Raw genomic sequence first — 25,696 nt, 5'->3', positions numbered from 1 at the left:
AGAAGCAGATGGTATGGAAACTTACTGGTGAGGATAGTCAGTCCCTCGAGCAATTAAACTCGGGATTTGAATTGTTCCAACCTTTATTTCAAGACAAGTGCTTGTACGTATATATTTGTAGGTCAGCCTAGTTCAGCCTGAAAGTGCAGAGGAATCAGTGTGTGAAATGCCCTATCCGGCTCTAAACAAGAAGAAAGGGTGTGTCCTTCTGAGGTACAAATCCATTTGTCCTTAGGCTTAATCTTCCTTGCTGTCCCGCACATCCCTGCCCGCACCGCTGACACGGCCCGCCCTGTCCATGTTAGCCCATATTGGGAAGCACCAGCCCTACATACCCTTGGGGAGAGCTGAAACTGAAGCCAAGCTGCAAAAAAAATGGAGTATGTGAAAATTTCGTGTAGTTTTCATACTGGTGAAAAAGTCTGCTCAAACCCAGCGAATGTGTAATTCACCAGTCCCCGCCCCAATGGACACTGCAAGGTTACAAAGGAAAATTTTATTAGCTTTTAGGAAGGGAAACACATTCTCACTTTGATGTACTTTAAGAAGGTAGAATGTACTTTTTAAAAAAAAAAATAAAAGTAAACTATATTTTAGAAGGTAGAATCTCTCATTAAGTAAGAATAAAGAGCTGTAAAAAGGTCACAAGGCCCTGTGAAACTAGACACTTGGTACAAACAATAAATGTCTTGCTAATGAATATACCCTTGAAGAAGAACAAAGGCTGATAACCAGGAACATCCCACCACAGGAAGCGCCGAATCTGGCTGAAAACCAGACAGCTGCTACATGAGGCATAGAGTCAGCAAGAATTTGCACTAACTGGGGGAAAGGCAAAGGTGGCAGTGGGAGATGGTGGCCACCAACTCAATTGGAGATGGAACTGGACCACCCCCCCATGGTGCTGGAGCATGCGCAGATCAATTAAAGGACCTTGTAACTTTAAATGAAAGCGAGAGACTGTACTAACCAATAGAAATTGTTAAGATAAGGTACTAAGCAATAATTATAATTAAGGGTGTGTATTTCTGTGGTTTGCACCGTATAAATAGTCCTAAGAGTTTTTAGGCCAGAGCGCTAGCTTTGTGGATTCCCACCTAGCACCCATCTCTGCAGAAATGAAATAAATAGGTAATACCTCTACTCTGTGGGCACACTGGTGTCTGCATGCCGGATAAATGACCCCGCGTTGGGGTAACAACCTCAACCAGGGAGTGTGACAATGGCCAGCTTGGGGGCAGAGCACAGCTGCTTTTGGTCCCGATGGCAGGCAGAGCAGGCAGAGGTAAGAGCCAAAAATGCCCCTTGCAGCCATGAAGGAGTATCCTGCGGGTCAGCCCACAGCTTCTCAGTCCCAGAGATGAGAAAAAAGCTGCTTCTCGGCACTGCATGAATAATTGCTTCAGCCACGGAGGTTTCCCCTGGGGCTGTGGCCTGACCCTGGGTAGGGAAGTTCATAAACTCTACCAACGACAACATAAAGCATATGGAAAAGCTCACCAAGGCCTGGGAGATTTTCTTATCTGCCTTCGGCACCTGAGCCCTCAGAAGTGCTCAGCCAGGAGCAGGCTGGCCAGGGAGCCAAGGCGGGTGGCAGCGCTGTGCCCATGTGGCAGGAAAGCTCCAGCGCCTTGGGAGCATCTGTGAAGAGGAGCTTTGCGCTGACAACCTGGAGTCTGAACCCTTCCCAGTGTTTCTAAGAAATCCGAACATTCTTATGCCTATAGTATAAATACATAAATACTTTTAACAAAAGACTTTGGAGCGTACAGCCAGCAGTGAGATACTGGAATGTTGCTGGAGTTCATTGGAGCCAGGTAGTCGACTTGCCCTTGAAATCTGCCCTGCTCCAACCAAAAATACAAGAACTGCTGGCTGTGCTCAGGTCACGTGCTGCCTGCAGCGTGGGCAGGGCAGGACTTGTCCCCTCAGCAGCCACAAGCCGTAACGAGAAGAGGGATGCACAGCCCAGGATCTCTGAGAGCAGCCTGACTGTCGCCGGAGCCAGGCAGGGACCGCACTGGTGCATCGTGGAGGTTGTGCCAGTGAATCTCTCTGGTGCACACCTGTATGACAAGGTCTACTGTGAGGCTCAACAGGAACCATCTGAGTCCTCCCAGAGGAAAGGATGCGCAGACCTGCAGGTTTTACTCTGTCCATTAGAGAGAATCCACCAAATCCGCATGTTTTTCCAAATTTTTATCTGTTTTGGGTTAAGCTAGTCTGTGCGTGTGTGTGTGCTTGAAGGAGATTCTCCTTCAACTTAACACCTCCAAGAGCTGGTGTCAAGATGTAAATGTCCCACCAGATATTCCCTTGGCTCGGGCTTCAGTAGTCTGCAGATGTCTGGAACAGCCAGTGGGCCTCTGCTCTTAGAAGTTGCTCCTAAAAACCTCATAGTCGCTGCAGGACCTGTGTTTCTGATGTCCAGTGCAGTCCTGTTAGCTCATTTTAAAATACCACCTTCCTTTCATGGCCTTTACCTGTCAGAGAGCATTTATCTGGATCACTGCAAAGGAAGTCCCTTGCCGCCTTTTCCCTGTCTTCTGCCTTGCCAGGCAAAGGGCTTCTCCTCCTTCTCCAAATGGCTTCAAGACACTTGAGGTATCTTCCTGATTTACCAGACTTTTACTTTAGCAAATATACAGCGCATTTGTACTATATACAGATACTGTCAAGTAAACAGAGAAACCCGGGATTTCTCTGAACAGGAGCTAAGCTTAGGTGACTTTCTTTGGCTTTCATTTCTGTTCTCTTCAAAGGCTCCATGCATCCCTTTCTCCAGTGTTAGAAAAATCCACCCCAGGTAGCAAAACAGCTGCACAGAGCTCCAAAGAGCTGAACACGGCATGCACTATATAAAGCCTGTTTGCACTGTGATTTACCTGCGCTCCAGCTGAGGCTTTCCGCAGCCCCAGGGAAGGAGGCTAGAGCAGTCTGCCTGTACAAGTACAGCCTGTGAGAACAAGCCTCCCACAGGCAAATGGATTGGTCGGAAAGGCGATAATGTTACGTGTTACATTCCATACGTCATCTTCTACAGCGAGCAAACGAAGGGACTTAGTAACACAAGGCTAAGCGACAAATCCGAGATGTTGGCGTTGGGCCTGGTCCACAGGGTGATGTTATCTTGAGCAAACAAGTAGAGCACTGTGGTTAGATTTACTGATTCGCCGCTGTCCTGGACAGTTTGCTCCCAGAGGTCTGTCCTGGTCTTGCTGTCCGTCTTGCCCAGTGTCAGCTTCAGTGACTTCTCCTGGTGACGGAAAAAGATAAAGCCCTTCAAGGACACTAGGTAGAGGCCATCACAGGTGATCATGATGGAACCATTTCTGATCTGAATAGAGCCTAATTCGGCAGTGAGATTCATGGCTACTCCTTCAATGCTTTCACCTGGAATGGAAAAAAGCAAAGATGATCCCCTGATGACAAATGTCTTCTTGGACATGGGTTGTCTTATATGGACTGACTGCAGGAAAGGTGGAAAAAATATAGAAAAGGAAGGGAGTGAACTAGAGAACAGGGCAGATCAGAGCTAGAATATCATCTAGTCTAGACAGGCATCACCTACAGTGGAAACTTCCAGGTTCCCACTTCTAAGCAAGCTGTGCCTTTTGGACTACAAGTCTAGTTTATATGACTTATTCCCCCAAGTTTCTATTTATCTACTTTTTCTTTACTGTACGTCTTACTTAAAATACAGACATGTAAGTAAAGCATCTCTGTGAGTTTAGGAAGCACACGTTCCTAAAAAGAACAGAAAATAAAGACAGTAAATAAGTGTTCAGAGCTGGAAGGAAGAGAAAAAGCACTGTCTTTGGAGAGGCCAGTAATATAAGTCCTTGTCTTTGGGTTTAGTTGTGTTTTTTTAAACAAAAGACAGGATAAAAGAGCAGAGCAGAGTCAGAAACAGAAGAAACTAATACAGAGCAGAGTCAGGAGAAATTAAACCAGAACTTAGCATGAAAGGTTTTCTCTTGAAACAAGCAGTAACAGTTCCAACAGCTGTGTGGAAATGTTTTCCTGCTGTGCTCCTGGGTTGCCAGCTCACCAGCTGAAATCCCTGGGACATCACCAGAAGGTCTCCTGGCAGACAACACAGCCCCTCTGGGCTGAGGCCAAATTTCTCAAGCTTTTTAGAGAAAAACATGGGTTTCTATTAGGTTAGACTTATTGCAACCTTACAATATTAGCTGAAAGTAAAACTGTCAATAAGATTTTTAGTACGACTTAAAAATTTTAGTATTTGCTTCTATTGTTGAGGTATGTCATCGGACAAAGCATTCGGTGTAGTTGGCACGCAGAGCACCGCTATTTCTGCTACCCTGTGTACGCTCGCTCACTCTTCCCCAGGAAATCATTTACATTTTTCATAAATCAGGAGATCATTGCCTTGTTCAAGAAATACCCCAAGAGCACACCGTGCCGACTCAGTAAATTCTCAAAACTACTTTTCTCATTCTTTCGCAGAGTGAAAGCTTGTTTTAGTACGTAGGTAAGGATTGCAGAAATCCATGCAGATTTTCGGGTTTTTTCTTCCGCTCTGGGAAAACCCTTTTGTTTGGTTTTGGCATCTTGCACCACTGGGTCAGATTTGGCCCCTCTCCCCCCACCCCCGACAGCTCTCCTGGCACATTCCTCCATCGGAAGAACCAGCCATCGCTGTGACACGAAGCGCTTAACAGCCTCCGGCATTTTAGGGGTCACCAGCTGCCGCGGCGAGTCCGGGGACCGCGGGCCGGTACGGGGCAGAGCGGGTAGCGGCTACGGGGTCGGGGGGAGCCCTCCGACGGCACCGGAGTACTGGGGGGATGCAACCTAGGGAAGCCGGGAGCCGCCGCCGGGTATCGGGGGAGCCCGGGTGTCCCGGGAGCCCCCCGCAGGAAAGGCTCCGGGGAGCCGGGAGCCGTCCGTAAGCGGGACAGTGCCGCGGGGGAGCCGGGAGCCCTCCCGAGGTACCGGGCGAGCGCTGGGCGGTAGCGGCTGCCGTGCGGGGGCAGCGCGCCGGGCGAACCGCCGCTCCTCGAGGGGTCGGGGGCCTTCTCGGGGTGCCCCCCTGCCCCGATGCCCACCCACCTGTGTACCGGATGTGGGTCCACGGCACTCTGTCGCTCCAAGGCTGAAAAAAAAGAAGAGAAATCCGCATTAACGCACCGGGCGGGCGCCTCGCTGCTGCCGCTGTCGCTTTTGTTTCCCCACCGGGACCTGGACCGGGACCGCGCCCCCAAAAGCCGCGCGGGCAGCTTCAAGTTGGCAGGGTTACTGCTAGCCGGCTATGCTCTTTACTTGCTTTTATATCAGTATTATAATATACGATTTTAGAGTGGTTCCTAGCCAGCCCGACTTCCAGCCTGGTGCTGAGCCCTCCAGAGCACCCCAGGTAGGGTTGGTCCCGCTTAGAAAAACATCCTGGTGAACGTAATCGACTCACACCATACAGTAAGGAGGGGGCTTGGGGTGCAGAGAATCTTCTGCATGACTGCCTCGAGTCTGACTTACAGCCAGGGGTGCCTGTTTGCAGAGCTGGGACCCAGAGGTGTCCCCTCCTCCCGCAGGGAACTAAAAGGTGGGTCCGGATTTATGGTACCCTGCACTTTGGGGTCAGGTTGTTACTGGATGTGTGGTTCTCAGTGCCTCCCTTAGAACTGCATTGAGACATGTTTAAAATTGATTGAGCATAACAGAAAATGTGAATGAAAATACAGAAGTGTGTATCTTACTGATCAGATACACAAAACACCAAACTGCTCTATTAGATTTTTAAATCTGAACTTTGCATCTCAAACCCATCTCTCATCTTAACCACAGGAGGCCCAAATCTGCAGTCTCTTCACAACCACAAGTCTTCAGCATTTTGCCTGATTAAAGAGTGAAAGGTTAGGTTTGCTGCTTCGTGTTCTTCTCTTTACCTATGCTATAGGTTTCCTATAGGTGGGCTGGCGAGATGTGCATTGGGCTGATTTTCATGTATTTGGCATCATGTGTTACAGGAACAGAAAAGCCCCTTCACTCTGAGCACAGGAACCATGTTGGAAAAGAGGAGAGAGTGAGCACAGGCACGTAATTTTCTGCAGGTTCAGTGCTGCACCCTGGTAAAGGCAAGCGGCTGGGGAAGGAGGTTGGAGCTGCTGTTGTCTGTGCTCCCGGAGGGTGCGGTGGGTGCTGGCGGTGGGAAAGGTCTGCTCTGGCACCCTCTAGTGCTGCCACAGCTGATGCTTCGCTGCTTGCTCCACTGGCAAGGCTGGATTTGGCTACCAAATACCCAAATACAGTGTGCTTTTATCACACACTGTCTCTGGTGAACTATCACCCCCCGCATTACTGGTCCTATCCATTGCCTTGGCAGCTTGAGTCTTACACGTACTCTTTTTCTAGGCACCTAAGCGCACGAGCATTTCACTCTTTGGCTCAGGCAGCTGGGATTTTCAGGTAGTTTCCCAAGAAGACAACAGCCAAGCACAGGACCGCTGAGTTTCTGAGGTCAAACAACATCCACCACAATCCACCCAATCTGGCCACTGGTGGACAGGGTGTATTAAACACGGTCAGCTTGGGTGACAAACTTGTGGCAAATGTAAGAATACCAGCCCCATTGTCGCTAATGCATATTACCTGTTTTACACGTCTCTGCTAGTTATTGCGTGATCTCAAAGCACTTTACTTAGTAAATTCTGCTGAGGAGAGAATGTATCTGTAAGACTGGAAGGATGTCCATGAGTTGCAACATAGTCAGTCACCCCTCTTTCTCTGTTCTGCCTTCTTACGTGTGCGGGAAAGAATGCCAGGAGGACTGAGGGGACAGAGGTGCTCTTTACTGACTGCTTCAGTTTCCCTGTATGATTTACACACGGAGTTTCCACATCATTTTTGCCTGTTCTGGATCCCCAAACGTGAGATTTCCTCCTGTCTGGGTCATTGTGTCTAGAGCTGTGCCATGTGGCAGAAATTTCATGAATCGGTTTGCACTGCACAAAGCACAGATCTCGGGGGACTGCAGCAATACGTGCTGATTGAGAGGACCATTGCGATCATGTGCCTGGCTCCCTGTGTCATACAGATTGCAGACAACTGTGTGATGGAAGGAGGTTGTACCTTCTCCACTCCAGGAGATATTAGGATTATGGCCATATCTTCCTTATCTACATTAAACCTCTGCACAATTACTCCTCCTGCACCTTTTCCTGCCCTGTTCAGGCAAAACCATCCTGCAACAGATCATTAGAAGCCTTTGAATGCCCAACAGCTGCTCAAGGCTTTTACCTCCCATGCATTTGCCGTTGAGGGGTTTCACAGCCCCCGATCGCACACCTGTGAGTGGCTTGCCCATGCCCTGGTGTGGCAAGAGGAGGTAATTCCAGCAGAGATGGGAACTCACAAGCCTTGCAGATGCCAAAGCAGACTATCACTACCTTTTTTTTTTTAAACTTGCTCATTTAAAGATCACAGCTGAGGCTTGCTCTCCAGACGGCATCATGACAGAGCCCAGATCACGGTCCCTTTTTGTTAAGCATGGTCTGGGCTACAGATGCTGACTTTCCTGAGCATGTGCCATGACAGTATTTGCGCCCTGTTGTCACAGAATGGTCCAGGGTGTGGGGTTTTCTTCAGGCACCATGAGGACAATGGAAAGTAATCAACTATGATCTTGCTATGAAAAAACACAGCCACTGTCTTGCTTCTAAAATTAATGTGGCACTCTCCAGCCCTGGAGAGCAGAAGGAAACTCTTCCCAAGAACAGGGACAGACTCTTGGTTGCTCCGACGGACCAGCAGTCCCAGCCTGCTGCTTTGATGCTGCCGTGCCCCTACTTCCATAAAGTCCATCTCCCTAAATTGCCTCAAGAGTCAAGTCAGATTAGTGCTGCTGCCTCTTCTGTAGACATTTACATGGTCGATTCATGGTTATCCTACTGAGCCCTGTATTCCAGTGAGTTGAAATCCCCCTGTGTATAGCCCGCGAGACCTCTCTGGCACAGCATGGTGTAGTCAAAACAGGACACTGTGGTTGTCTGCTTAAAATAATAGAAACCAGTTCCGAGCCTGCAGTTAGCAAGTGTTTAAGAATGAAAAGGTCCTCTGGTGACTCCCAGGGCCTGGACTTTTCATCTGCTGCAGTCGCTGCTCCTCGAGGACCCTGTTTCAGTTGTTTCTGTTGAGGAGGGAAACTCCAGCCATGTACTGCGTCCCCTCCTCAGCTGCTGCGCTCTTGGGTTTGTATGGCAGCAATGCCAGCCCTGCCACCTTCCTCTGGAGGAGGAGGAGGATTTGAGTTAACAATTTGACAGAAGAGAGAGATACGGAGAGATGAGGAGTCACAACCAGAGTGTGTCCCAGGAGAGGTTTCTGCACCTCGAGTAGTGTTATAGCTTGCCCTTCTCCGTTGGCTTACAGTGCAACTTCCCTCTCCCAAAGTAGTAGGAGGAGGACTGAACTGAATGAAGAGTTTTTACTCTCGGTGTTATCAGGGTCATAATTCTACGGTTCAATAACCGCTGTGAGACTCGGGTCAGTGAAACTTGTGCAGAGCACGAGGGTTTTCATTAAACAGCAGAGGACCCAGAGCATAAGGCAATCCCTCCCTTGCACAGTTGCATGCCTGGCTTGCTTCTCTGCCAAGTCTAAGTGGGAGGAAAGAATGAACTCTGGTAAGACGAAGCACAACAAGCTTTAAAGTGGTACATAGCTCCTGGAGAAGATGTGGGAGGAGAAGTAGCTAGTGCATAAGCAGCACTGCAATAGCAGTGAAAGGTTGCTGACAATCCACCAGCCTGCAAAGATGTGAAAGCGGCAAAGGTATTTGCTGCAATTTTTGTTTAGGTATTCTGAGCTTCAAGAATCTCTGTTATTTATATTGTTTGCAGTGGTGTTATATGTACATAAAACTCTCTCTGGCCACATTAGTCTTTCTCTTTCATGTACACACACACACACACAAAGGCTGTCCTCTGCAGATACAGATGACTACTCCTAAAGCGCAGTATATGTGCAGGCTGAGAGCGCTGTGTGCTTCAGGTGTCTTGCTGGAGATGTCACAAGCTCGCTTGCTTTGTCACATATCTGCCTGCACATACAGCACATTTTAAAAATTCGGGAGGTGTGCAACCTGAGTTCTGATTCTTCCACATGCACTTGTTGAAAGCCCATACCCACCCAGATGATCCCATTTAATTAAATGCAAACACACATGAGCCACCGCAAGAAGGGGAGGGAGCAGGAGGGAGGCAGACCTCCCTCCCCTGGGGGCTGGTACAAAGAGCATTCTTGGAACCATCCCCCTTCCAGACAACCTGTCCCCAAACCCTGCACTGGCCTATACTGGATGTTGTTTTGAGGACAGGCAATGTAAAAAAAAAAAAAAAAAAAGAATGACAATCATTAAGCAAAGTATTAAAAACTTGTGGCTTAAATAGGGATAAACGTAAATGCTTTTTTCTTTTCTTAAAAAAAATTAATAAAGCCCATACAAAGCTTTACAGGCCAGCAGACAATGGGTTGAACATGAGCTCTTACCGTTGAGGGTTGCAGAGTATCAATACCAAGGTAAACCAAGCAGGCAAGCAGTAATATCCACTGAGCAGCCGCAGACACGAGGTGCAGCGTGTTCCTAACCTGTCCTCTTTGCGAGCTCTTCCACTCATCCTCTGCAGGTTGCCTTTCGCAATCCATCTGGTCTTGATTTCTCACCTCTGCATCTGTCTGTCCTTCCATCTCAGCTGCGCTGCCAGCAACTGCTGGGGCAGGGGCCAGGAGCACAGGAGGAGGCTGGAGGAGCAGGGAGCAGATGAGCTAGGTGCTCTTGTCCCAGGAGCAAAGATGAAGTGAAGACAGTGCCTTCAGGAGACTGCTTTATGCACACAGAGTAGCAGGCGGGGGAACTTCTTTGTGACTAATCTGAATTTCCCCTTCCTTCCTTTCTTTCTTTCTTTCTTTTCTTTTTTCTTTTTTTTTTTTTTTTTTTTTGGTGTGTGAATGTGGGGGCTGATTTATTGCATCCCAGTTCAGTTTTGAGTAAGGGCCTTTAGAAGTAGATGTGTTTATGTCTTTCATAGCTTCAGCTGGGGATGTCTTGATATGCGATGTTTCCAACAATAGCTAAGAGTTGGGTGGCCAGTACTTGCCTTCCCTCGGTCTTTGTCAGTAAAAGCTCTCATCTTTCTGTTCAGACACAGGTGGGGGGTTTACAGGGCTGGCTCCCTCCCTTTTTAGCATCACGTAACGCTGCTGAAATCTCTTTTCTGTAAAGAAGCAATGAATGGGAAGGGATGTGGGGCAGGTGGATGGCACAAAGAATTCGGGAGAAAAAGACGCACTTTCCATTTCTCTCCACCTTTCTCTTCTGGCTTTAAAGCCATGGGATGCTGCGTGAAGCCTAAGACAGAGAAAATGGAGAACTGCTCAGGGAACATCTCTTTTTGCACACACTGAAACCCTCAGCCCAGGGAATGCACTTGGAAGGCCACCCCTGGTCCATCTCAGCTTTCTTCCTGGAAGAGGATTGCCTGTTCCTTGGGACACCAGCACCTCCCCTTCGCATGGTCTCCTTGTGACATTTGCTTGTGACACACGGAGCTACTAAATGTCAGTTGTCTGCAGCAGGGACCACCTCCTGTGCTTATTTTGGGTGACAGGCTTTTGCATCCTTTTTGGGGGCAGTCCAACACTGCTCTTTCCACAGCTCTTTTAGCCACAATTTTTTCTGTTGTAAATTAGCATATCATGACTGAAGTCAGGCACTGCTTCCTCCCGGTGAGGATCGAGCCCATTGAGAGTATTATTGTCTGTCAGTCTTTCAGGGATGAGTTGTCAGAAAGTTTCCCTTCCCAAAAATGTGCTCTCTCAACCTGTCACAAGGCACATGTCCTGACAAACATGTACTCTGCGTGCAGAGGAAGCAAGAGTAATGTTCTTTCATGTGTTTTTCCATCTAGGCAAGGATATTTCCTATAAACATAAACCAAATGAAGGGGGGAGTACAGCAGCCGGGTAATCAACCTGCTGGGGGGGACACCCCACTCCGTGCCACCTTTGTTCTTGAAAAAGAACCTTGAGTCGCCAGTAGCTGGTGGGTTGAGTCAGGAATACTCACTGGTGTTTCCCTCAAAAACAACCCAAAAGTTACGGAAACTTACTGAAGAAGGTTTCACAATTTCCATTTGTTCTTGAGTGTATGGAAACTCTCATCCTGCTTTCACTGGCAGCTGCTCGCTGGGGTGTGCTGGAGGCCCTAGCTGATCCCCAACCCGATGAGAGGCCCTGGGAACAGCCCTAACCCTTCTTCCTCATCCAGAAATATGTCTGGTGCCGCGGCAAGGAGAGTTTGTGCTGTCTCTGAGCACTTCCCTCTGATGTAGAGTGTGAGTTCGGAGGCAGGACTTTGACACCTAGCGGTCACACAGCGCCTGGGAGCTCGGGCTGCCCCGCACCAACCTCAGCATCAGCCATGACTGGGCTCGGGCTTAGCCAAGCCCTGCAGAAGATTGAAGCCATACCAAGGGGTGCTGTGGAGGCCTGCTGAGGCTGGGGGGATGTGGAGGAGGAGAACATTTGCTCCCATGGATCTTCAATGTTCTGCCATCTCTAGGTGCTTCCTTAAAAGGTCCCCAGAAACACCTTTGCCCTGGTATCCATCCATAAGGGGCTTTGTGGTGTGGGGGAGCCCATGGAGACTCTGGAGATGAGGAAATCTCAAATGTGGCTTCAGAGCAGCTGTCTGGGTGGGGAACAAATCCAGCTCTGCATCCTTCCCCCATGGGCAGGGGTCTTAGCTACCTGCGGTGCAGATGGATGGTGGTGGTGGCTGGGAAGTTAGGACCCAGCTGTTCTAGTCCCACGGGAAAGGTGAAACAGGCTTGGGTGGGCTGTCCAGGCTGTGCAATGCCTGAGAAGTTGCCTCCTTGTGCCTGGAGGTCCCTGCTGTGGGGATGTCTCAGGGCAGCGTCCCCAAACCCCCATAGCTTGCAGACCCCACAGCTGAAGCTGCAGCTGAAGCAAGCGGGCATGGAGAAGGGCTGCGGGGCCGGGGCTGCCCAGTACCTGTGCTCCTACCTGTAGTGAGCGCCGCGAATGAGCGACAACAGGGGCTACTTAGTTTCTGCAAAAATGCCAGGAAGCTGAGCTAAGATATTCCAAACTTGTGCGATCCCATAATTCTCCCATTTTGGTTACATGCCTTTGAAGCAAACATGAGCTCTCGCCCATCTCCGTCTCCTTCCTCCCCGACTCTGGATCTTGCACTGGTTTTGTTTCTAATACCCTAAAAATAATGTGGGTGGAGGTTGTGCATATGTATTTCTGAAATTGCCTCCTCATTTCTGTACTCCCCCAGTGCAAGTGTTGCTCATCCTGGGTTAACAACACTGGTAGCGCTGAGGATCGAAAGCTACATGTCAAGTTATGCATCTGGCATCGTGTCCGAAACAGGAAAGAGGACAGCTCATTCAGAGGCATCATAAACACCTATGCACAGACTGTCTTTTGTGGTTTTAATTGCCTTCAGCTTGTCCTCCTGCCTTCCATACGAAAACCCAAGTGCATGCAGATTCGGTGGCTTTAGACATGTGCTGTTGGAGCCCCTGCTGTCCCTCCTAGAGGAAACATTCCCAGCCTTCGGCACCCCGAGGCATCGCAGGCCTGCTGCACGCACCCAGCAGTTGCCAAAATTTGCTGTGTTGCTCAAAATTATTTTGGTCCCTCTTCCATAGGGACCTGAAAGCTACAGTCTCCTGGGGTTTTTCTCAACCCTTTCCAATCATCGTGCCATTCTAGTGACGGAGCAAGCAGGCAGCTGGCTTTGGGGCTCTGTGAGCCTGTTGGCACACTGCAGCAGACCCTGGTTATTTAGTCGTCTCAGTAGTTTTCCAAATAAATACCTTTCGGTGGCACATACAGCAACGTTATTCCAGCAAGGACCGAAGGAAACTGGAGAAAGTTGTCAGTATGGCTTGCTGGGTTGTTTTTTTTACAACAGTCCCAGTGCCCCCATGCCATCAGGCTGCCATGCTCCAACCAGAGGGACAGGGCAAAGAACATCCTCACCACAAACCACAGCCCCTGGCCTGCCTGGAGCACCCCGTGTGTGGGAGTCACAGGGCAGAGGCCCTTGGCCAACGCCTGGCAGCCCTTGCTGGCACCCTCCTCGATTTAGTTCCCATTTCCCAGGAAAATGCTCTCACCACCCCAAAAGGAGGAATTGGGGAATTATATAGGAGAATTTAACTTCTCAGAAAACCAGTGGAACAACCAGTATAACTGTTTGTAAACATCTAGAAGGAAAAAGGAAATGAGTAGCAACCAGCATGGGTTTCCAAGAACAAAACCTAATATTGTCTTGTGGGGCAAGGAAGTCTCTTGGGCAGAGGAGAATCTGTGGGTATTTACTGTGCATTCAGTAATAGTTTTGACTCTCTTTTTCATAATATTCACGAAGCACGGTCTGTACGAAACTGCTGCTCAGTAGAAGCGGTGCTGAGCAATTATTGATGGTTTGTTGTCAAAATGGAAGGACACACCTTGCCCTCCTGAGACCTACCCTTCTGCAATGTGCCCCTCACCTTGGGAATCCTTCTGGGCCCTCTGGCGAGCCACGCGGGAATGGGGACATGCTCACGGGTGAGATCTGGCCTCTCGGCTCTTGCTGGTAGTCTTTGCCTATAATCTAAAGGTTTGGCCTCCACGTGGAATAAATTACTAGGAGAGCAGTGCTGTTGATCTCATTGCTGCCATCAAGTAATACAATTTACGCCCGGTGTTGGGCTGTCTTCTTGTGTGCGGTTGCTTATTTTCCACCAAGGCCGTCTTTGCCTTGAGAAGAACTGATCGCATGGTTTGATTTTGTAAAACAGTAGGAAATAGCAAAGCCTTGCAGTTATATTGGAGGAGGGAAAAAAGCAAAGTGTTACAAAGGCAAGACGTTTCATCCGGGTCCTGCTGCTCAGTGTGTGCCCCAGCTATTGCTGTTTACTGGTTGTGCCCACTCCAGAAATAAAGTATTTTCTAACTAAGGCAGATTTATTTATCAAAGTCAAGGAATTTTGCCTAAAAAGTTTGTGGACTCCTGCTCCAGTGTCTCTGAACCACCTGAGCTATCTCTTACCCTTAATTTCCCTTCCATTTGGCTTTTTCTTACTCCTTGCTTCTAGCCACTCTTTGGCTGATGTGTGTGTCAAGGATTCGTGGCAGAGGCACTGAGCCAGTAGGGAGGCGTTCATGTTAGGCTACTTTTGGCAGTGTAAAATAGAGAAGGAAATTGTGAACATGCTGTGAAATCACAAATAAAAATATTCACATTTATGGGGAGGAGGGATTTTGTGGGGAGATCCCAAAAGAAGAGTGTCAGCATGGAGGTAAATCCTGCTGTGCCTCATCCCAGAGTGCTGTGCTGTGATTTTTCTGAGCAAGCTGCTTTATGGCAGCAGTGGGGTGAGCAGCGGAGGGGTTCCCCCGGGCAGACCTCCAGCAGCTGCTGGTTCCTCGCTTCTGTGCGCAGAGTCATTTTCCCTGGCTGTCACAGTCCTCATGCCAAGAGAAGGCTTTTTTCCAAGAGGATCCAATGCTGAGCTCCAGCTGCACTGGGCATGGCAAAGCCAGGCAGGATTAGGACCTGCCCCTCTGACAGTGCTGGCTGCTTTTCTTGGTGCTCAGGGACTGTGGCGTGCTCAGCGCCTTGGGACAGTCTAGGCAGCATCTGGAAGTGACTAGGGAAGAGCTACATGTTTAATGGCAGTTTTTAACGGCAGCGTCGTGATGTTCAGCACAGCCACTGATGGGCAGCAGTGCAGACCTCTGAGCAAGCCAAAGTTGGCGTTCCATCAACTGGAAGCCACCGCATTTCATACCGGAATTGTTCGGTTTCTAAAGGTCAGCTGCTGCCTCCTTTTTGACATGACAGGAGATTTTCCGTTGCTGGTGGTGATCTTTGCTCTGAGTGTTATCTCTTTCCAGTGAGCCCCTGTGGACCGTGCTCTTTTGTTCCTAAGAGTGGTCTTCATTAACCACGGTATCAGCTGAGTGGGTAGGGGCTAAGCGTTCACTGTGACACCTTTAAAAGGTCAAAGTGAACTTAGTCATACCATCTCCCTTCCTTTTCCTCAGTAGCTGCTTCAGTCAGAAATCCCACCGCACCACACCATCATACCACAAGATATCAGGAGAGAAAAATCAAGTACATCTTTTGCCATTTTTATGGTAAAGAAAAATAACAATCTATGGAAAAAAAAAAAAAAGAAATAATTCTACAGCTGACATTCAGAAATGCAGGTGGTCTCACAGAGCTCCCTGGCTCAGCCAGCTCCATTCCCAGTCATTCCTGCAGTGTTAAAAACCGCTAGGAGGGATGTGAAGCTGGTGGTGCTCCAGACACAGCTCTGCTCTTGGCTAAGGAAGTGGTTTCTCTTGCCTATCTGGCACTGTCGTCATTGACCTGTATGCTTCCCCTCATCATCTACATGGGAGTTTTTTGGCCAACAAAGATGATCCCAAAGCCACCCCTTCTGAAAATGAGGTTTTATTGCAACCCTTGATTCTTCCTGTGGGTCTCTAACTCAGTCACTTCTTTTAAACATGGTGATAGGAATTGCAAACAGGGTTTTGGGGAAGATTTGCAGGCAGAGATACTACCTCTTATTAGTTCCCTTCAACAGCTGGAGTGAAGCGTGAGCAGATGGGTGGGGGGCAAGCAGAGACTGCAGTAAAGAGAGGGGGAGTTAATGGCTGGTGACCTTCCTAGGACAGAGACAAACTGGGGATTGTCACAGCTCTGTCTGCAAACCCCAACCTCTACCATGTGTCCTCTATCTTGGGGTGACTTGTGCTTTTTAATCAGTGGTGATGGCCTTACCTTTACTTCAAGCTGTTGCGTTAAAGAGGTGGAGAAGGGTTAGACACCATTCCTGCCCCAGCCAAGCCCAGCGAGAAAGACCCGCCTGCAGTACCATTTCCTACTTCATGAGTCAAGTCACTTCATCTCTTTGTAGGTGTTTTATTGGGATGAAATGTTCATTCTTTTCTAATCAGCATTTGTGCAATCGTCTTCACCTGCCTCTCACCATCAGCTTTGTCATCAAAAATTAATCCATTAGTGATGGAACTCCAGAGACTCAACCAAGAACTGGTGTCAACAAAAGCACATTGACCAGCATGATGCTTCATAGCATCTCCCTCACAGGCAATACGAACTCTTTCCTTTTCTTGTTTTCTGAATATTGTTTCCTTAACAGCTGTCAGGTTAAACTTCTGGCTAAATTGTTTCCTTCAGTGTTTCTTAAACACCTCTTAAAGAGCTCTAACTGTCTATTCATAGTAATTTAGTTATTGTTTTTTCCACCTGGTCAGTTTTGCTCATAATTTCCCCTAATTTATATAACCCCTTTTGAAATATCTAGTATCTGTATTACTGGTTGGGGCTGCCCTTTGTTTGCTCATACTGACTATAATCAGATCATGGTCACTACTCCTTAAGCCCTGACCACTTCTTCAGTAATTAAATCATCTTTACTCACTGCAAAAAGCACTAAATATAAGCACTTGCATCCGGCTTAACAGTTTCTGTATTAGCAAATGTCCATCTGAAACCTTTGGAAACTCTCCTGACACTCACCCTGGTCACAAATGAGTCTCGATAGAGATTTTTCCCACAACATTGCAGTTTCCTTCTCCAGATGCCGTGGGAGCGAGGTTGCTGGAACCTGGTGCCAATCTGCTTTAACGCAGCAGGCAGAAACAACCTGCACTCAGTTTTCTTTTTTTTTTATTCTTTATTCCTTTTATTTGCCAAAGACTGAATTGCCTCGATGCAGCCTGAATGAATGACTGAAAAATTCTTATTACAACAGGGGTTTCCGTAGGTATAAACTTTTACTTCTGGATGAGACGAGAAAAGGTTCCTATCTCCAAAAAGCAAGCAGTCCTTGGCCCCTTCTCCCAGGGTGCCCCAGCAGATAGTCCTTGGGTCTTTTAGGCTCATCTAATGCCGATTGCACTTCCTCTGGGCTGTTTTTGCCGTTTCCTCTGGGCTGTGTGTCGTAGCGAGCAGGAGACCACATGCGCTTGCAGGAACAGCCCATGGGTGTTGTGGACAGGGGCGCCCACAGCCATCACATGGCCACGTATTTCGGGTACGCGCAGGGGCTCTACAGATGAGTGCATCCAGCCCCTCCGCAGCGGCGGTGCAGTGGGCTGCAAGGCAGTATTGAGAGCCTCAAATGACTAACTCCGGCCGGAGGTTTTCTCTGTATTACACACAGCAGCACTCGTGCTCTGGCAGGCTTTAAAAAGGGGGACGGCACAAAGGCTGTGGTTGCAGCCGGAGCCCCCAGAGACTCCGGCTCCCTGCCCTTCCCACGCAGCCATCACGCTGCCAGCCCTGAGGGACGCAGGCAGGAGTACAAGGGGTACGGCAGGACGAAACTCCGGGGGGCCAAGCACTCAGCCCCTCATCACCGATATAGACAGCTGACCTGTGTTTGTTTTCTTCTTCACCTGCCACTTTCGCTAGTCTGTAAGTGAAATATAAACAGCCCTGCCTGGTTTCTCCCATAGAGACACGAACACAATTGGGCTTCAGGAACATGTTCGGGGCTCCCTTGCCTGTAGCCAGCACCCCATGCACCCCAGCCACCCTGGGGGGGCTTGAGAAGGGCCACTTCTCTGCAGGCAGGCAAGCAGGTATGCGTTCATACCGGTGTCCCACTGTGGAAGCCTGTGCTGAGCTCAGTTTGTGTTAGGGTTTGCCAAATCTGGCAGCCTGATAGAGGTAAGGCTGCCCCAGCTCTGACTTCCTGGGTGCAAGCAGCAAGGAGGCAGAGCGTACACGCACACAGCACATATGTACATACACACACAGGACACATATATAGGCATACACACACAGTCAGCCACGCAGATCAGCACAGGCAGAAAATGCACAGTCCGCACACAAACAGCACCACTGGGCCCATCCGTTTCCCCTCGCTGGCTAATCAGGATCGAGGCCCATTAGCAGAAAATATATACATATGTATATACACACAATATAGATTCCTCCAGCTGCTGGTCTTAGACATGCAGCCTCTCCATGACCCTTTTATTCTAGTTTCCAGCTGGCCTGGCTTGCTAGCGATCACACACACCAACATACCCACCCGCACCCCAGCCTCCCGTCGCTGCCACTTCGCCCTCCCTACGCGGCCGTGCACGCTGAGCAGAGACCCTCACCAGGAAAACAGCGAAAGGGATTTTTAATAAGCAGCCAGGACATGGAGCAATGATCAGACAGAGGGCATGGCCAGACAGAAATACAAGCAGTCCCTTTGTCTCCTTTTCCCACGCTGTTTCCTCCCCAAAACGCCTGATGCTTCCATTTGCTCCTTCACCCAGACATTCCACAATAAGTCACGTACAGTCTCAGAGGGCTCTTCCCAGCATCCTGTAATAAGACTTGTGTGCCTTTGGGCAATCGCCCTCTTTTCTGGGCAGACAGGGAGAGTTTCCTAGTTCCTCGCCAAGGCAAATGCAGTGACCCAGGGGGTGTAAAACCACCTGACCCCAGCAGTGTCCTCTTTTCCCCGGTGCCACCAGCGCTCACGTGTTAAACAGATACTTGGAGCATTTGTTGCTTTTCATTTTCTTTCACATAGCTACAAACCTCTGGACAGGCTCCCGCACTGACACTAACACCTGTTAAATATTTCACTGCGAGACTGCAAAACCAGTAAGTTATAGCTCTGGGATTTGGCGGCATCTTTTTCTTGTTAAATCATCTCTCCTTATTCAGTGTTTAGGGATTATTTTTTTTTACTGTATGAAGCTTTTTTAGAACCTTAAGAGACGGATTTCTTTCAGTCGTACCTTCAGTGTAGCTTATTCCCCGAGACTCCTTTTCCCTGCCAACATGCTCAGTTCCCTTTAAGGCTGAGGACAGGGGAAAGAACCCAGATTATTTTGTTTTTACAGCATTTCTTCTCCTTTCATGGCATCTGCCCCACACAGGGAGGGAGCTGCAGTAGCCAGACCCACCACCTGATGTGGAAATGCTGGTTGTCGGGGCATGGCTGCTGGAGTTCACCTGCATCCCAGCCACAGCACCTACCACAGGTGAAGTGAAGCCTCACTGTCCCGACCCTGCTTTGGGCAAACCCCTGGGCAGAAGAAGTCCCTGCCCTGCTCCCTGTACACCCAGAGATGGCCTCAGCTGGCCCAAGGGATGCTCCCCTGATGCGTAACGAGCTGAGCCTGTCTCCAGCCTCTGCAGCCCTTACCTGCAGGTTCAGCTTCCCTCCAGGTCCAGCTGCTAACGCTCTTTCCCAGCCCATGGCACGCCAAATCCGAGTCTAGCTCTCCCACGTGGGGATTTTTTTTTCTTTTTGATCCCCTTCCATGCAAAAAAAGGTTTGCACGCAAAAGAAAAGACTTTTCAGAAAAAAAAAAACAACAACACAATTGCCTTTCTGTCCCAATTCTGAGCAACCTTTAGTGCTAATAATAATAATAATAATAATAATAATAATAAAAAACCTGTATTTTTTTCCTGGGAAAGGCTTTCTGCGCCACAGAGAAAGCCACAGCCAGTGGCAGCGCTGCCCTGCCTCCTGCTGCCCTGGGGAGGAGGGTCAAACGCATGTCCTCCTGTCTCTGTGGGGGTCCCCGGGGCCGCCTGGGATGGGTCCCATGCAAGGACAACAATCAGATAAGAGGCTCCAAGCAATGACTCGACACGTGGATGTATTTCCTTTGAAACTCAAGCAAAAAAAAGCACTTGCAAGCAGTGAGCACAGGTCTGAACATGCTTAACGTGTCTGAACTGGGGTTTAGCACCCAGACAGGTGCTTACCACTAGCCCAGCTCCTTTCCCACCACCCAATCTGTGCCTTCAAGCTTGCACCATGTGTCCCATACATCGGCTGGGAGAGAGCCACCAGCGACATCCCTTGATCTGGCCAGAGGAAGAGAAATCAGCTTTTCCTTTGGACTGCAGCATGGAGAAGAGGACGCCAGGCTGGAGTGTCATGGCTGTAAGCAGGAGCCGGCCCTTTCCACCAGCCTTGCCTCGCGGTGCTAGCCTCTTGCCACTGCTTCCCCCACCTACGTGGGGCAGGGAGCGACCCTCAGGAGAAGCACCTTTTTCTCCCCGGGCAGCGTCAGTGCCAACCACAGCGCAGGATGTCTCTTGCTCATTGTCTCCCCGTGACTCAACTAGGTCAACCGAAGGCAGGCAGTGAGCGAGCAAGGAGGCAGCCGTGGTGCAAGAAGGGGTTTCTCTTCTCTTAATGCCATGGGCTGTTATCAATTTGGGACATTTTCCGGCCCTGATTTGAAGACAGGAGTGACGGGAAATCTGTCCACACTTGGGCCTGCTCTTACACATACCCTCGGCAGCTCCCTGTGGGCACTAAAACCTGTGTGAGCCCTGATGGGAGTGAGCCCCGATGGGAGTGAGCCCACCAGCTTGCCAGGCTGGGATGCTTGGCTGGGCAGGCTGGGACAAAGGAGAAAGTGGACTGCTCCCTCCAAACTGGTGCCCCATCCTGCTTTGATGGTGGAGCATGGAGGTACCTGTGAGAGACCTAGCTGTGAGGTTCCATCAAATCTCAAACGGTTTGTGCAGTGCTTTGCCAGGTTTCATGGCCGCTTTCTCATCTTTCTCCCAGTCACTTTTCTACTTCCTCTGCTAATTTCTCTCTTGGTTGTGTTACTCTGGGCAGGCTTGGCACCATAATTGTGCTAATGGGTAAATAATATTTGTTGTTATGACAGTTGCACCATTACCATCTACAAAATCACTGTCAATCTGGGTAGAGATGCTGGTTAGTGCTGAAAAATAAAGTCCCCGTGGCTTTACATGGCACCCACACTTGTCTCAAGCCCTGCCTGGTGGGCTTCCCTCTCCCACAGTGACACTGGAGTGAAGGGGGGACTTTTTAAAGCCGCTGTCTCCATGGCTATTCATCAGGCCAGCAGAAACATTTGAAGAGCTGCCTTTTGATCCATTTTGCTTCCCAACATTTGCTTTATATGGGTTTGTTGCAGTTTAACTGCAAAGAAATCAGCATTTTTGCTGGAAAAGACTTCTGGTATTTGGTGGCTGAAAAAAAAAAAAAAAAGAAAAAAAATCCCAGAGAAGTACAGCTGATAATGTGGTGGAGTCATCTGCGTAGTGCTGGGAGCGGGCGCAGTCATGTCTCTCCACCCAGCGATATCATCAATTCTGCTATGACTTGTGCAGAACATAGGATGGAAAAAAAGAAAGTGCTCGAGTCAGCTGGAAATTTTCAGGTGGAGTGTGTGTCTGCAGGCAGGGCCACTGCCTCCCGGGAGCCCACCATGATCGGCAGCCTCAGCCACCCAATGGCCCCCGTCCGAGAGCCACACTTGGGTGCAAAAACTCCCCTGGGAGCCAGAGAGCCCCAGCCTTGGCATGGTGACCCCGGGATGGAGAGAGGGGAGGTGGAGGGGCTGCTACAGCCTCTGAAATGAAGACGGCTGGTTCTCCTTAGCCATGTGTCCTGCTGAAACAGGAGCCGGGGGGGTTGTGGGGCTGCTGGAGAGACAGATGCAGGGCAGGAGCTTTGGCAGTCCCTGTACCTTCTCAGTGACGTTACTGACCCAGGCTGACTTAGCCACATAGTAAGGGTCTGGGAGCCCCTACATCTGACGTCCCACACCTGGGCCAGCGTTGCTCCCCTAAGGCAAACACCTCGGAGCTAGTGGGTGCCACCTGGTCCCTGTCATCTCGGTACGGGGTCCCTCAAGCTGAGCAGGGGTGTTTGAGGCTGGGCACTGTGGGCTGGTGACACTTTTCCACCCCATGCAGAGCCCTGTATAGGCTTTTAATAATACGGTATGTATGTAGTCAAATACAGGGTAAAAATGCACTACTTAAGAGTCTGATTGTCCCAGGGTCCGAGCAATCCAATGCTTGCATCCCTAAGACTTTTGTAACTTTCCTAGATATCTTTAAAGATGAAAAACCAAATCCCAGCCGTCAGAGACTGACAGGCTCCTGGGGCAGAAGGTTTCTATCAGTGCTGGACACCAGGTCCTTAAGAGGAGCGTTGTCTGCAGAGCAGGGACACCGCCGTGTCCCCAGGGTGCCATCCTCCATCCTGCCCTCACTGCAGGAGCTGTTCGAGGGCAGCCCCAAAGCCTGGCTAGAAACCCCAGTACTGCCCTGAAGCCCCAAAAAGGAGCCAAGCAGCCGAGAGCTGCAAGCCTGTGCCCAGCTGGAGCTGGCTCAGAGGGTCATAGAGCCGAGAGCACCCAAGCCACAGTCTGCGGCACCATGGGCAGCTGGTGTGCCCTGAACTGCAAATTGCTTGGGCAGATCTTATTTTTGAGCAGTCTTTGCCTTTACAGAGAATGCCAGTCCCTCTGTCTCTGTTTGAGAGTTGTAGTGAGGAAAATAAGCCGGTTTCCTCACCAGGCAGTTTTGCCGTGCTGATAGGAAGCAGGAAGGAATTTCCCTGGGGACATAACCCTGCGATGCCCCAAAAGCAAACCAGAGATAGCTGTGTCAGGGGAAACCACTGGAGTGAGCCCTGCGACCTGCGTCCCATCCATCTCACCACAAGCCGGCAGTGCGGCAGTGCCAAACCCACTACAAAAACTGCCCAGCTCCCCCTCTCCTCCCCACCAGTACGGATTTTCATGCTTCTTTTAGGCCTCTTTTCAAGCTGATGCCTTCTGGGCTCAAAAACGCTCTTGACAATCTGCTGGCCATCAGTCAATCCAGTGGCTGATCAGTTTAAGCAAACCTAATCCCTGCTAAATGCTGTACCGCATCAGCCGGTGGTGGGACGCCTTGGCCAAGGGAAGGCTGGGTGGCTTGCAGGGCTGCATCCCTGCCTGCCTGTTTCCCCTGGCTTAAAATAAGCCCCAGAGAAAGCTGCTAAATATTGGGATCCCATTCTCAGCATAACTTGCCTTCTGGTGACTGCTTTGTTGACAAGGTGTGATTTGCTCCGAGAGGCCATGTGGGAGGAATGGAGGGAATAAAGTTGTTAGGTTGGTTTTCACACTACTGGGAGTAGGAAAACTAACGGATGGGAGCTACCGTTTGGGAAGCCAGCTCTCTTATAGCAGATGCCTGCAGTAAGTAATGATTTAAGCCTCTCAGAGAGCAGCTTTTCCCTACTCTCCAGTGTTTATGTACAGCATCACTTGGGCATTAGGCCACATGGCCTGGTTGGTTCCAATTCCCAAGAGAAATGAGCTTGTATGTCTCTGTTTTCCTGTGGGTTTTTGCAATATTATTTCCTTTGAGTTTCTGGATCTGAAGTTTCACCGAGACTCGTGCTCTCATTTACAGCATGCAAGTTGTCCAAGAGCGAATAAATCACAGGAAATGACCACACAGAGCGGTGGCAGTTGGGATGCTTCTGCCTCTTGAGGTTTGCTATGGACCATATTCATGGAAGTCAGGTCAGTGAAGGTACTCTGAGTGAAGCCTGGGCTAAATACTCCTTCCTATGCACTCCCCATATTCCTGGAAGCAGCGTCATGTTCCCATATCAGCGGTGACTATTTGCATGTGGTGCAAAGTCCTAACCAGCAGCGAGGGGCTGGGGACTGCACTGTAGTGTTGTGCTGAAATTGTGCCTCTCAGCAGGCTTTTACATGGGTTTTTTTATTTTTCCTATATGACAAGATCCTCCCCACCATAAAGCTCATCTTCTCATTGTAGCTGTCTTTGGGAGTCAAGAAAATGATCCATTAAGAGCCTTTATATGTTGGGTTTTTTTAAAAAAAATAAAATTATCTTCAACCACATCGTCCGTGGTGCACGGCATTTGTCTTGGGACAGGCAGCGGTCTCAGGCTGTGAGATGGGGACACGAGCTGGAGCTGGTCTCACCATCTTCCCCCCCTCCTCAGCAGTGTGCCGTCCAGAGCAGTGCCAGCCTACGGCTCAAGCCTCCCGGCTGGGTACAGAACACTCAGAGAAGTTTCAGTTGCCCATAGCATCCCCTTTTCAACCATTCCCCCCCACACCCAGGCATCCCCACTGTCACTGTCACTTCCAGCTCTCTGCCCGCACACGGATGCAGTGAGGTCCTGGTGGGCTGCATTTAACCTTGTGGTCCAGAGTTGGGTTGCGAGAGTGGGCCAGGAGGAATCCCCCTCTTATCTCGCTGATATTTGCGTCATGGGTGCATCAGGCTTTGGAGGTGTGTTTCCCACTGTGTGTGGCTGCCCAGGGGGCTGTGTGGGTGCCTATCAGGGACTGGCCGTGGCTTCAGCTGGGCTGGCTGGGGGCTGCAATGATGGATCTCCTCTGCTCTGTGGGTCTGTGACTCACTGAGATGAGTCTGAACCAAAGTGCTCGCAAAAAGACTACAGGAAGAAGCACACAAAGATCAAGATCTAGTTTACCCAGACACCACCGAGTCCTCTTTTTTTCATGGACACGTAATTCACTGGGCCCAGACCACAACAAGGGGAAAAGCAGCATCTTCATACCAAGTGAGATCCTGGACCCCCTCCCCAGGCGAGCTCTTAACCGGGGGCCAGTGGGGACCAGGACACACCAAGGACACACATCAACCTTCGCGCTCAAAGAGCGATGGGCTTCTGCCTGGTGATCCGGGGAAAGAATTAGACTTTAGATGATGTGCTTTAAATAGAAAACTCACTTCTGAAGTGAGCTGAAAACCACAGATAAGGATGGCGCAAAGATGTGGCTAAACTGCCAAGGAATTCCCCCAGCAGAGCAAGCCGTGGTGGCAGCCCCAGCCCACCCCAATCTCCCCGCTGTCCCCCAGCCTCTGCCGGCACCACGCAGCTGGGAGGAGATGTAACGTGGTGTCATCACCCAGAGAGCTGCTTCTTGGTGGTCAGTCGTAGCCTGTATAGCCCAGTATTTCCCCAGCTGTTAAGTGGAGGCAATGGGGCGGCTGCTGCGTGGCACTCCTCTCCCTCTCCCCTTGTGGCCAGCCGGGGTGCGGGCTGGGCTCCGGCTGGGGTCCCTGCAGCTTCCGTGGCCCCTGTGGCTCTGGATTTGGTAGCGATGCCAAATGGGGCTGCTACACCCCTCCCCGGCCTTTTTTGGGTTGATGCAGCTGCGAGGCACTGCCCAGCTTGCCAGCAGCCCCGGGACTGCAGCCGTGAGCAAGGGCAGCATCAGCCCGGCTGATCAACGCCTGCAGCTCTGGTAACACACCCGCCCCAGAGGGACAGGCTAAGCCCCATCTGCCAACTGGGTAGGACATCAAAAGGGAACTTTCAGAACCCCCCATTGGTGCCACAGGAGGACGGCCGCTACTACCCAGCCCCCCCCCCCCCCCAGCTCCCTGTGAGCCCCTGGAGAGGCATGGAGACTGGCCGCAGCCTTTTTCTGTATGGCTGCCAGTGGGTGCAGTCCTTCTTGCTTGCCCAGCCCCTTCCCAGCCACGCTGTAACACTGGATCTCTCCAAACTTTAAACAAGCTGGGGAGCAATGTGCTCCTGCCCCGCTGTAGCAGGCAGGCAGCGTCATTACCCCGGCCCAAGGGAGCAAATGTGCCTCAGACATGCCGCAGACATGCCTCAGACATGCCCCAGACATGCCCCTACGCTCTGCTCTTTAAGAGAAATCCTTAGTGCTTCTCTCCCTCCCCAGTTTCGGTTTGAAAAGCAGCTACAGCTCCTCTCGCCTGTGACACTGACAGGAAACCCGTGGACCCGTGGCCAGTGCACGCTTGTGTCCCAGGGCGCCAGGCTTGCAGGCACGGGCACGCATTGCCCTCACC

At 50.2% G+C, this 25,696-nt stretch overlaps 1 protein-coding gene across 1 annotated transcript; it reads right to left on the bottom strand.

Annotated features, from left to right (window-relative positions):
* Positions 1–487: 487 nt before the first annotated feature.
* TNFSF4 (TNF superfamily member 4) lies at positions 488–9,708 on the bottom strand. Its single transcript, XM_063343779.1, has 3 exons — positions 9,511–9,708; positions 5,077–5,119; positions 488–3,393 (listed from the first exon to the last, which is right to left on the bottom strand). The coding sequence occupies exons 1-3, from the start codon at positions 9,706–9,708 to the stop codon at positions 3,038–3,040; spliced, it is 597 nt and encodes a 198-aa protein (XP_063199849.1). The 3' UTR covers positions 488–3,037.
* Positions 9,709–25,696: the final 15,988 nt, after the last annotated feature.

The sequence above is a fragment of the Chroicocephalus ridibundus genome, chromosome 8, assembly GCF_963924245.1.
Source record: "Chroicocephalus ridibundus chromosome 8, bChrRid1.1, whole genome shotgun sequence".
In the NCBI taxonomy this organism is placed as follows: Eukaryota; Metazoa; Chordata; class Aves; order Charadriiformes; family Laridae; genus Chroicocephalus; species Chroicocephalus ridibundus.
This window is presented reverse-complemented; position numbering and strand designations above follow the sequence as displayed.